General features: G+C 37.9%; 1 protein-coding gene across 1 annotated transcript; it reads left to right on the plus strand.

The window, feature by feature from the left end:
• The first annotated feature begins 388 nt into the window (after nt 1-388).
• On the plus strand, nt 389-12,528 carry LOC133526263 (trypsin-1-like). Its single transcript, XM_061862808.1, has 6 exons — nt 389-892; nt 1,475-1,652; nt 2,421-2,537; nt 5,515-5,681; nt 11,520-11,671; nt 12,246-12,528. The coding sequence occupies exons 1-6, from the start codon at nt 832-834 to the stop codon at nt 12,450-12,452; spliced, it is 882 nt and encodes a 293-aa protein (XP_061718792.1). The 5' UTR covers nt 389-831; the 3' UTR covers nt 12,453-12,528.
• The last annotated feature ends 1 nt before the right edge of the window (nt 12,529 follows it).

Consider the following 12,529-nt stretch of genomic DNA (forward strand, 5'->3'; position numbering starts at 1 on the left):
GGTGGCAGCTATCAGCCACCAAAAACTGTGTTTCTCCGGTGTTACACCTATATCGTCTGCGATAGATGCAAAGGCCAATGACACCATGAAATTTAAGCTATTAAGGCTTTGATTAAAATAGGTACAGTAATATGCAGAGTTAAGTGCCTATTCATAGAAATTTGTTTGCAGGGAGGTTATTTCTATAGCTTACTGTACTTATGTATACTAGGACAATTGACCTAGTTTTTATGAATACTGAATATTAACTGTATCTGTTAACGTATTACAGCTTGGAAAATGATGACAGAAATTTGTTCAAAAGCTTTTCCAATCATAGGTAGGTAGGTACATAGATCAAAATATGTTTATGTTCAATAATTTTTATTCACATGAAAATGCTAATTTCGTTTTGATATTTATTATCCGGATCTATGTTATCATTACCAACGACATATTCTTATGTATGAGTTTATTTACATTTCGTTATAAATACAATCGTGTTATAAATACATACAAATTTCTATCAAGTGGTACTAGATAGAACGCTCAGTTAACGCGAGCACCTCTAGCAACGGCCCGCAGGCTTTTCCCGTCATTTTATTATCGTGACAGAACTATCGATGTGTATTTTTCCGCATCACTAGGATGAGATATAGGGGTCAGGCCTTCGAACAAGCAAAGGTGGGGCCTTTCAGTACAAATCACAGGACTTTAAATAATCATATGAATAATATTTAAATTTAGTTAGCGCACACGCTTTGACACGCGCGTGCGCTGATTATTTTTTGTTTTTATTTAGTTTTAGTTTATTTATCTATTTATTTTAAGTGTTAGTTTTTGTTTGTGAAAATGATTCGGTTAATAGTGTTTGTTATATTTGTGTTGGATTTAGGAGAATGCTTTTTGAATTGTGAGTTTTATTTTAAATATAAATGCTCCAAATATTTTTATAATAATTATTTAAATTCATCGTAAAACTTTAGTTTTAATCTTGTATGCAGCCATGAATACTCGAGATCCTGAAAACTACAGTAAAAGATTTGTTTATGTACCTACACTATCTCCTAAAAAAAATTGACATCTCTTTAATTTGATGTTCTTTAAATCATAATTAACTGAAATTGAAGATACGTACAATGACATACGTATATATATATATTGAAGAAACGTCACTTTTGACAGTGACATATCTAATCCAAAGCGTATCTTTAGCAAATGCTTAACGTATTTTAAAGTTCGGCCATTTCATTTCGGCCAAAAGTTATGGCCGAAATGACATAGAACCATTCCTTAGATACTTACAAGTTAAACAAAATACCACACATAGAAACTATTTAAGGACCCCCATAATTTCTGGTAAAGACGCCATTAGTTTACACAAGTACTGCTAAGATATCGCAGTAATTTACAAAAACCTTTACCGATAACCTCTATTTCTAATTGGTTCAAATCCAAAACAAATTACTTTTTTATGTGATCCTAATTTCCACAGTGGCCGACATAGAGTGCGGGGTCGATATGGCCCGCCGTGGCCGTATCGTTGGGGGCACGGATAGTTTGCCGGCTGAATTCCCGTGGGCGGCTAGTCTTTGGAGGCAGGGGGCGCATCAGTGCGGCGCTACTGTGCTTAGTGACCGATGGTTGTTGACTGCTGGACATTGCGTTTGCAGGTAAATATTATCACTAACGTGAATAATAAGAGTAACTAGACCTATGAGTGCGGGGTCGATATGGCCCACCGTTGACCGTATCGTTGGGAGCATGAATGGTTTGCGGGGCGCATCAGTGTGGTAGCGACCAATGGTTGATGACTGCTGGACATTGTATTTGCAGATAAATAACAGTAGTCGTACCTATAGTTGTATTTTGCGGACATGGATAGTTTACCAGTTGATTTCCGTGGGCGGTCAGTCTTTAGAAGCGTGTCTTTGAAACCAATGTGATGCTTATACTTTGATGGTGCTATTACGACTGTTGATTGGTGACTGCTAGACATTAAGTTTATCTAAAGTAGCTAGTGTAGAAGCAGTACGCAGTAATCTTATCTTAAATTAAGCTTATTTACTATTTGAAGTCATACCGAGTCTACCAGAAATATTTCCGAAAACATTATTGCAGATTATACAGGTTGTATTTCACGAATACCATCTACCTTGTAAAAAGTTATAGCCATAATTTTATCATGTGCTGACCAAATACCAATTATTTTGAAATATTGTTAGGTCGTTCCAATCCATGCCCAAATCCCACTAAATCATGACCTAAATACTTCGTCAATGGCCACTGCATCCCTAATGGGTGATTGTTGGAACGCTGTGTTAAGAGCGTTTGAGACTGCCAATGCGTTTCCGCTTAAATACTGAATACATCAGAAATAGAGGCTTAGAAGCCGGATTTTGTAATAATAAAAAATAAATCTTGTTTAATATTGATTTCAGTGTATTTCACGAGTTTTACAAATCCAAACAACTGACCGTGGTGGTAGGCTACACGGATATAACCAGCAACGAAGACAACATGGCCCTCTCCAGGATACTGCCGCATCCTGAATACAGGTAAGTATTGGTACTTATAGTCACTTTCTTAAAGCAAAGTAATTCCAGTGTATTCCACGTGTTCTACAAATCCAAACAACTGACGGAGGTGGTCGGCTACACGGATATAAGACATAACCAACAACGAAAATAATATAGCGCTCTCCAGGATACTACTGCATCCTGAATACCGGCAAAGAGAATTTGAAACAGAGATGGATAGCCACAGTAAATTTACTGCCATTTTTCGACGCATGATTAAAACCAGCCATCTACTAGATCATAGGCCAAAGGTATGGCGGCATCGTTTCGTGAAGGTGACGTCACTTTTTTATATTTAACAAATTTAACACATACGTGAAAGAATAAGGATCAAAGTCAAATAGTGTTCTAAAAGTTTTAATCATGTATCGAAAGATGGCAGTAGACTGTGGCAACAAAGTTTTCTTTGACAATCCACCACTATTTCAAATTCAGATACTTGAAGCAATTATACTAGTAGTTCTTTAAGCTGTAGACCTCGCGATGATAGCTTTAAAGTGAATTAATGTATGGCTCCGCCATATTGAAAAAAAAAAACTAATTTAATCAGCCAACCCGCTCTCATGATTTCTGAGAATTGGTTGAGATTTGCGACCTGTAGAGGAGGACATCCAGACATACGAAAACATTTTTGCTGAAGCTGAAAAGTAAACCTTCGCTAAGGCTCGGTCAATTAATAAAGAAAGCGATAGGAACAGGGGTAAAATTGGTCAAAACTAAAATGAAAGCAAAAGAAGGGCCTAATATATTGCATGCCTAAGCAGTATCTACCTAAGCCAACCTAGACGTTTACTGACTTAATAAAAAAAATTATAGTGTAATTATCCCATAAGATATATCTGCGCCAAAGAAGGGCCATTATTATTTTTACTTTTTATTTTTATTTTTCATCTCTTTTTTTTATCTTTCATCTTAGGCTGGATTTTTATAAATGGATATAAAAGTAAAATACGAAAAGGTAAATAATAGAAAATCAGATTAAAAATAATAGAAAACACATAAAAACAAATTATAAAAAAATCTAACCTAGGGTGCCGCCAGCAGCGGGGCAGGGCCCAAGCTGCCGGTGGTCAGGGCCTCAGAGAGAGGAACCGACGTACTATATACGAACCGTGTCCAAGATTACCGCCTTCTGCATCTGACCCTTGAATCAGCCACCCAGCGAGAGTCTCTAGGTGTTGGTCGAGACTCTTCGCTATGAGACTGTATTTTGATAATTTTAAGTAAATATGAAAATGAAGAATCGGTCCTTTTCTTTGGCGGTACCTTATACAAACTAGCGACCCGCCCCGGCTTTGCACGGGTAAACTTTAACAAATTATACATCTAAATTTTTCTCAAGAATCTCTCTATTGACAGGTGAAAATTGCATGAAAATTCGTTCAGTAGTTTTCGAGTTAATCGCGAACATACAGACAGACAAACGCGGCGGGGGAGTTTGTTTTATAAAGTATAGTGATTATAGTAAATTGATAATTAATAATAAATACATTTTGGTTGAAAAATAAATGAAAATGAGATAAGGACATTATTTACTAATTTATACATTTCTGCATAAGTAACCATGATATTGAATTTACCTAACTCCATATTAAAGTGTTTTCAAACCAATGCTTATTCTATAACCTCATCTACTTAATTGAACTCAAACAAACAGCAAATTAATCTCGCCTTTGTACAATCAGCATGATATAAATTTCGAGGAAGTTTTGATTCAAGTTCAAACTTGCTTAAGAAATTAATTGAAACGGTAAGGGAATCGCAAGATTAATTGTGGATTTTCTATAACAATTGGAAAGATTAATCGATTGCTTTGTTATACATCGGTATTCAGCCATTACGTAGGTAAACCTTTTGTTTGAAATTATGATCATTTATTAATTATGAAGTAAATATTAATCGTACACGGAACTTAGACATGATAAAAAGGAATTATTCGTCATGAACGGCCGTTTCTTCATACAAACATACAAACGTACCATTCCTCTCAACATATTGATATTATGGAAAATATTTTTACATAATTTGATGTTATTAACCAGTATATTAACCATAGCTTAGTTTGACTTTTTCCGTTTTTTCATTGTTGTAAAAAAAGTATGAGTTCGTAATTCCTGTACCGCCTCGGGCACACACATAGTATTTTTCGCCACACTTGTGAGGAAAAAAAGGGAAATAAATAAAACTCCGGCCTAATTTCATACGTACAGCCCTATAAATCGAAATTTAGTATTTACGGGCCGCATCGCCAACGTGTAATTAACACCTTTTACAAGTAAATGTGATGAAAAATGTCCGACAAAGTCAATCGAACGCTTCCGCTGTGCTGTTGTTTACGGGATATCTTTAATGGATTGATCTTTTGTCGCAGACAGGGAAAACCCGCAAAGACATGTTTTATTTTTAAAGTCATTGAATGCGATTTTTGCTTTGTTCTTTGACTTCGTGAAGGTTTTGTTTTAGATTTAATTTTCTAATGTTTCCTATTACTGTTGAGTTGTGGATTACGTGGGTGTCGCATCAGAATTAAACCATCTATTAGTCAACGAATAATGCAATATTGAGATTAAGTATATTAAATACTTAAATAAGCGCCTAAAATATACTACTTATGATGAAGTACCTACTTTTATCCTAAAATTTGAGACATAGGTAGTAGGTACTAAAACTAAGTTTTTAATAGACAATATTTTTGAATAAATGAATTAATAAATAAATATTTGTGAGCATATAATTAATTACACATAACTATACATTTTGTACTTTTTTAAGTATTGAACTTGTGCACCATAACTGTTGTACTAGACTATAATTGCATGGTTTTACGGTAGGTAATGTAATTTGATTTTCGACGCACTTTTGATGGTTTACAAGAAGTTTTATTTATTTTAGTTATATTTAACAGAAGTTTTATTCATGTTAGTAACATTATATATCCACCTTTGACACTTTTCAGATGCAATGGAAAATCCAACGACGTAGCGCTCCTCAAAACAATTCAGCAGCTTCAATGGTCCAGTGACTTAAGGCCCGCCTGCCTTCCACAGCCGGAGGCCCAGGACTTCAGCGGTGCTGTAGCTACAGTTGCTGGTTGGGGATTCACTAACGAAGATAGAGGGAAAGGTAAACACTACAGTAATAATGGTCCAGTGACTTTTTTTATGGTAGAGGAGGCAAACGAGCATACGGATCGCCTGATGGTAAGCGATTACCGCCGCCCATGGAGACCTGCAACACCAGAGGGCCCCTAAGCACTTAAGGCCCGCCTGCCTTCCACAGCCGGAGGCCCAGGACTTCAGCGGTGCTGTAGCTACAGTTGCTGGTTGGGGGTTCACTAACAAAGATAGAGGAAAAGGTAAACACTACAGCAATAATGGTCCAGGAGCTTAAGGCCCGCCTGCCTTCCACAGCCGGAGGCCCAGGACTTCAGCGGTGCTGTAGCTACAGTTGCTGGTTGGGGATTCACTAACGAAGATAGAGGGAAAGGTAAACACTACAGTAATAATGGTCCAGTGACTTTTTTTTTAAGGTAGAGGAGGCAAACGAGCAGACGGATCACCTGATGGTAAGCGAGTACCGCCGCCCATGGAGACCTGCAACACCAGAGGGCCCCTAAGCACTTAAGGCCCGCCTGCCTTCCACAGCCGGAGGCCCAGGACTTCAGCGGTGCTGTAGCTACAGTTGCTGGTTGGGGGTTCACTAACAAAGATAGAGGGAAAGGTAAACACTACAGCAATACTGGTCCAGGAGCTTAAGGCCCGCCTGCCTTCCACAGCCGGAGGCCCAGGACTTCAGCGGTGCTGTAGCTACGGTTGCTGGTTGGGGATTCACTAACGAAAAGAGAGGGAAAGGTAACATTTCACGCACAGATAAACTGTGGACTGAACTGTCGCCCGCGGTATTACCGTCGATACGACCTTCAAATCTTCAAGAAAAGAACCTACTTCCATACTACCAACCGTACTTCCATCTAAAGGCCGGCAACGCACTTGCATTTGTCCATGCCCAAATGCTACGAGTAATTACCGAAGGAAGGAAACTAAAGGATATCGTAATAGTGAGAGTGAAGGTGTTATTCATATAATTTTTAAACGAATCAAAATATGCAGATTCCCAAATTCCTCGAGCCAAGAATTATGGAATATGCCTTCAATCAAAATTGATAGGTCGAGTTAAATGAAATACAAATCAAATAGATGACACTATCATTATTATTGTCTCAACTATTTTATGTGGCAATCTATAAAATATATTCCTAGGACATATTTGCAAACGATATAAAATAAAGAGTGTTTATTTATTCTTTAGTAAAGACCCAAGATCAAAGAAAAATCTTATTTTATAAGGTGTATTTTATTAAGGCTACTAGCAAAGAATAGCAGGAGGGTCATTCGAACTTTTTTATCTGTTTGATTTGTTATTGATATTACTAGCAGCGAGCACTGGTAAAATCGCTGGTAACCAAGCGTTACGATGCCATGCTATGCAGAGGTTGCAAGAAATTTGCATTGGGTTTATTTCAATCCAAGCTTGTACCAAACCAATGAGTTTTTGGAACCTATTTACTATATCACTTGATATTTACCTGTCACTTTTCGGTAAAGGAAAATCGTGAGGCAACAGTACTCATCCCAATAAGGCCTAGTTTAACCTCTGGGTTGGAAGGTTAGATGGTAGTCGTTTTCTTAAAAATAGTGACTATGCCAATTCTTGGGATAAGTTGCCAAGCGGACCGCAAGCTCTTATGAACCGTGGCAAAAAGTAAGAACAATGCGAGGAACGTGATGATGAATATGATGATGCTGATTGATTAATAGCAACGCATCTCGACACAAGAGCGTTTCTTTTTTTTTTGCCTTTTTAGCCACTTTTGTGTTATTTCTAGTGAAGATCGCGAGCCCTTTTCATCCTTATGGGACAAAAAAAAAGTCCCAATATCGATAGGATCGAAACAGCTCGTGGTTCTGATTAGATATAACACACAATTTATGATATAACACAAAATTTATGAAATAACACAAAATTTATGAAATAACATAAAATTTATGAAATAACACAAAATTTATGAAAGTGGCATTTTTTTAAAGAAACGCTCACAAACTGTAGTCAAATTGACATTAATGTGTAAGTTCGAATCAGCCTGCAGTCTTCAGTATTACTAGCTACTTACGAAATATCTATCCATATAGAAATAGTCCCTAAATCCATTTTCTGTATGTAGGGCAGATAACAATAAAAATAAAAAAAGTAATAACACTTGGACTGCCGAAAGGATTTGTTGAAATCGTCAAGAGCCAGGTTTAGTGTTTATCTCAATTCAAGCGGGATTCGATACAAATATTAGATATATTTGAAAATACTTATCGAAGGATGAAGACTAGCAGGCCAATTCGAGTTTTAGTTCACCATAATAATGATGATTATCCTTCTAAATGATGGATTCACCAGTGAGACTATATTTAGTGGCAAGGTATTAGTAAGTAAGTAAATATTATTTATTGCACAACAGAGAAAACAAATTAAAAAAACAGATTTACAATGTAAAGAAAGGTAGCAACAGGAGGTCTTATCGCTGTAAGCGATCTCTTTAGTATTAGGAGCTTTATTTATGAGGTACGAGGTATTTAGGAGGTACGGTGATTTTATTACCTCTCGTAGTATTCTATGCAATAAACTATTCTATTCTATTGAATAGAATAGTTTATTGCATATCACATTACAAGCATGCATGGAATGGAACATATAGGTACACATGTGACACCCTGTAAGGGCACAGCAATATAAGAGGCCTACAAGTTGGTGATTAAATAACAATTCATTTTTTTATACTACGTCGGTGGCACATAAGCATACGGCCCGTCTGATGGTAAGCAGTCTCCGTAGCCTATGTACGCCTGCAACTCCAGAGGAGTTACATGCGCGTTGCCGACCCTAACCCCCCCCCTCGTTGAGCTCATTCAATCAAATTGATATTACACATACATTCACACATGATCATTTTTTTATACTACGTCGGTGGCAAACAAGCATACGGCCCGCCAGATGGTAAGCAGTCACCGTAGCCCGTCCATAGCCTACTCCAAAGGTGTTACATGCGCGTTGCCGACTCTTTAAAAAATTGTACACTCTTGTTTTGAAGCACCTCATACTGTAGACCCTCGGGAAAACCTCATATGATTCAAATATCGATTTGATGTAAGGTGCACGTTCAAATTGGCTTGTTAGACTGTCGAAAGGATTCGTTGAAATCGTCAAGGGGCGGATTTAGTATTTCTCGAAATTCATGTGTCATTTGATACAAGTATTAGAATATATTTGGACAGACTCCGAAGACTGAAGATTGAGTGCGCTTAGTACCTAATGAGGGTATCGCGTTTAATTTTCGCCGCTAGCAGAGCTAGTGTAGGCGAAGGTCTTTTAAGATGTCAATTGCATTTTTGAAGGTTGGTAGCTTTTTTATGGCGCATTTTCACTCCTCATTCATAATTGTGGTAAATATTTGATAATACATTAGATATAGTTCAATAAAATTGGTTTTAAAAATGTGCCAACTAAAATATATGCCAAATTAAACAGGTTTAAATGCCGGTTAAAATAAAATACTTACCTGATTTTTTAAATTAAGCTTAGCAGAATTTTCAGACCTGTTTTTCTGAGCCTCAACAAAGTATCTTCCTTGTATCTCAAGACAACCTGTTGCTTTTGCCGATATTTATTTGAATCTAAACAGTAAAGTTGTATACGGCATGAAACTTCCAACGCGCGTCCCACTTTACGCTCCACAGAAAAATAAAGATCGTGTCATTCACGAAGACGCGGGCCTTGACTTGTATTGCCATGTCATTAAAGGTTAGATTTGACAAATCTGCGCGTCATCGTGGATGACACGAACTACATTGGGTGTTCGCGCTTCGATGAGCATTTGTTTATTTACTTATACGTCACTATCCTCTCGGTACAGTGATATGGGCACTTGTAGATGTCGTTCACAGCGTACAAGCCACTTTAGACCCATGTCTCGATTTCCGTTTGAACTTCAAAATGGCGAAATCCAGTCCACTTCGAACGTATAAAACCGTTTGTTTAATAAATATTGTTTTTTTTTAAGCGATACCTATAAACCTAGAATAAAGCGATCGACATCAAAATCAAAGTGTTTTGTTAAGATTTAGTCAGTGGAAACCGTTTTCTACAGAAATGGAAATTTCATCAAAAATGTACTTACGTTCAGTTAGGATCGCAAAGCTATTCTTTCCTCTGAAGAAAAGAAAATTCAGAGTATAATTATTTAATCCGTGAATAAACGTCATATCTTAGTAGTTTGTTCCGGTTGCATTAGAGAGGAGATCTCTCTTTTGGTACCTAATCCCAGGTATTGGGATATCTAGGGCCTAATCGAAGATCTGACAGGGTGAGGAACACAGAGCTTCGCTCCAAAACCCGTGTCGTCGATGTCGGGATAAAGACCGCCAGGCTAAAGTGGGACTGGGCTGGACATGTCTGCCGGATGAACGATGACAGATGGGCCAAAATAGCCACTAGCTGGCATTCCCAGAGTAGTCGTGGTAGAGTCAGACCGAGGAAGAGATGGCGGGACGACTTGGATACGTTTCAGCGGGATTGGCGGGATCTTGCTCAGCACAAGGAGGATTGGAAAACGAGAGGCAAGGCCTTTGTCCAGCAGTGGGACACACAAATAGGCTAATAAAAATAAAATAAAGTAAAAAAAATCGGAGCGGGAAATGAGGACTACGTTTATATGAAAAGGTGATGGCGCGCGGCCGTGGTGTCTCCTGTTAATAGGTGTAATTAAAATAAATAATTACTGTAGGAAGCAATCTGCATTTCCTCAGTTTCATCGCCAAGCCACATTAATTGGTTCATTCAATTATTATTTCAATTTCCATTAAAGTACTAATTGAGAAACAATTTCGACTAAAGTCAGATTCCCAAAATGAAAATTAAATACATTAATCAAAAATGTACCTTCAAGCTTGGGAATCGGGTTTAATTTTAGACTAGAGCAAAGTACGTATAAGATGATTTGAAAGTAACCATTATTTGCATTATGAATTAATTTGATAGACTAAGTAATTGTGTAATCTATTATGTCTACCTACAGTACTCCGTAATATGTGTGGCTTTTAAACAGGAAGTAGGTACGAACCCCGGCTCTTGTATTCAATTAGTTTCTCAGAAGTAAACTTATGCAATACACGAAATATAATCTGATATTTTAATTTACTTTAGCAGTCGCTTTTTGTTATAGGAGAACAACTTGATTAGCATACCCCTGGATTTTAAGGCGCGGGAATGTTTTACAATAGCCCAAATACAGATAAAAATGATACAAACAGAAACTATTTGAACATTTCTTAATACATTTAGAGCTTACTCCCTATTTTCAATTAAAAGTTTTAACTATTTTATAATAAACAAAGTCATAAATACAAGAAATCACCGCACCCAAACCCCCGGGGTATGCTAAATAGGGAATTCCAAAAAAGGCTTTGGTCGGTTGAAAGCCAAAATGGCAGTTGCTTTCATGACATCTAGTTGCAGCGCCAATTCTTGGCAGTAACTTACATAGCGGACTCCAGGCTCTCTTACCAAGCCTTAACAACAACAAAGCAACAAACAGTAACAAAGGTTGGGGCGATGCTTTAAGACCACTTCATAGCTTATACGGGGCTATGGACCAAATGACTACATCAATACTAGGAAAGACAGTGATAAACTGGAAAAGTTGGTTATCTTTGGTAAAATCGGCCGAGACGCAGAAGCCCAATGACCACCTTCGCTCAAATTGTGATATAACATTTGACGATAGACAAAAAGAGGTGGCCACGACCTTCAGTCATGAGGAAACCAATGAGGAGGGTCAAATTACTAGCGATGGGAATAGATACAAGAAAGCTATGCATATAAGTAAATAACATAACAAAATATTGTTTTTTCCAGGTTCACGACCAAATATCCTCCAAAAGACCGACGTCATTGTGGTCACTAATGATGAATGCAACCAGTGGTACCAAAGCCAAGGGAAGAAAGTCAACGTCATCGCCAGTCAGATGTGCGCGGGCTATGAGGACGGTGGCAGGGATTCTTGCTGGGTAAACACATTTATATGATTATAAACAGATTGCGAATAGAACAACTCCATTAAAATATGACTCACGCTAGAACGGTCCGGGTCCAGGCCGAAGCATCCGACCCTTCATTTGACATGACAGGTGATGCTGACTATAGAACACGATTTGTTGGACACCTTGACCCGGATCCCGACCATACGTAGTAGGACGTACATATTTAGGCTGGTAATGATGATCACACTCCAGACAACGGCTTGTATCGAGCGTTACATTTTTCTTCCTAGTTCCATAATTTCAGAGTAGCTCGACTATTTTTGTGCCACCACTAACAAGCTGCTTTTCTCAGCTAAAACCTCGTAATGAGCACTAGAAATTAATACAAAACCTCCTGATGAGCATCCAGCATCCTACGCGTAATACACAGTCCTTCATCAAGTTTCACTTTTTGTCAACGAGCAGATTTGAATTTTACGAGTGGTTAGCAAATTTTGATACTTCAGGAGCATAAGCCGGCGATGGTGATAAAAAATGTGACCATTTCCTCATTTGCTCTTGTTCCTTTAAAAAAAAAAGTATTATCGTTATATTCCTACAGGCGGACAGCGGCGGCCCACTAATGATCAAAGACCAAACTCACGCCATGGTTGTAGGCGTCGTATCTACTGGCAGTGGCTGCGCGCGCGCCAAGATGCCCGGGATCTACACCAGGGTGTCGAGGTACACCAACTGGATCGTCAGCAGCATCGATAGTGATAAGGGAAGGAGTGGGTATAGCTGGTTCAGGAATTTAGGGAAGAAGTAATGAAAATATTTTATACCAATAATATAATATACCGTTACATAATATAACATTAAGTATGGCACAGAACTTGGGACAGA

This window comes from Cydia pomonella, chromosome 16 (genome assembly GCF_033807575.1).
Source record: "Cydia pomonella isolate Wapato2018A chromosome 16, ilCydPomo1, whole genome shotgun sequence".
In the NCBI taxonomy this organism is placed as follows: domain Eukaryota; kingdom Metazoa; phylum Arthropoda; class Insecta; order Lepidoptera; family Tortricidae; genus Cydia; species Cydia pomonella.

Coding starts and splice junctions, on each gene's coding strand:
- LOC133526263 (XM_061862808.1), top strand. CDS start 832: ATGATTCGGTTAATAGTGTTTGTTATATTTGTGTTGGATTTAGGAGAA. Junction 893..1,474: donor AGGAGAATGCTTTTTGAATT/GTGAGTTTTATT, acceptor TAATTTCCACAG/TGGCCGACATAGAGTGCGGG. Junction 2,538..5,514: donor CTGCCGCATCCTGAATACAG/GTAAGTATTGGT, acceptor GACACTTTTCAG/ATGCAATGGAAAATCCAACG.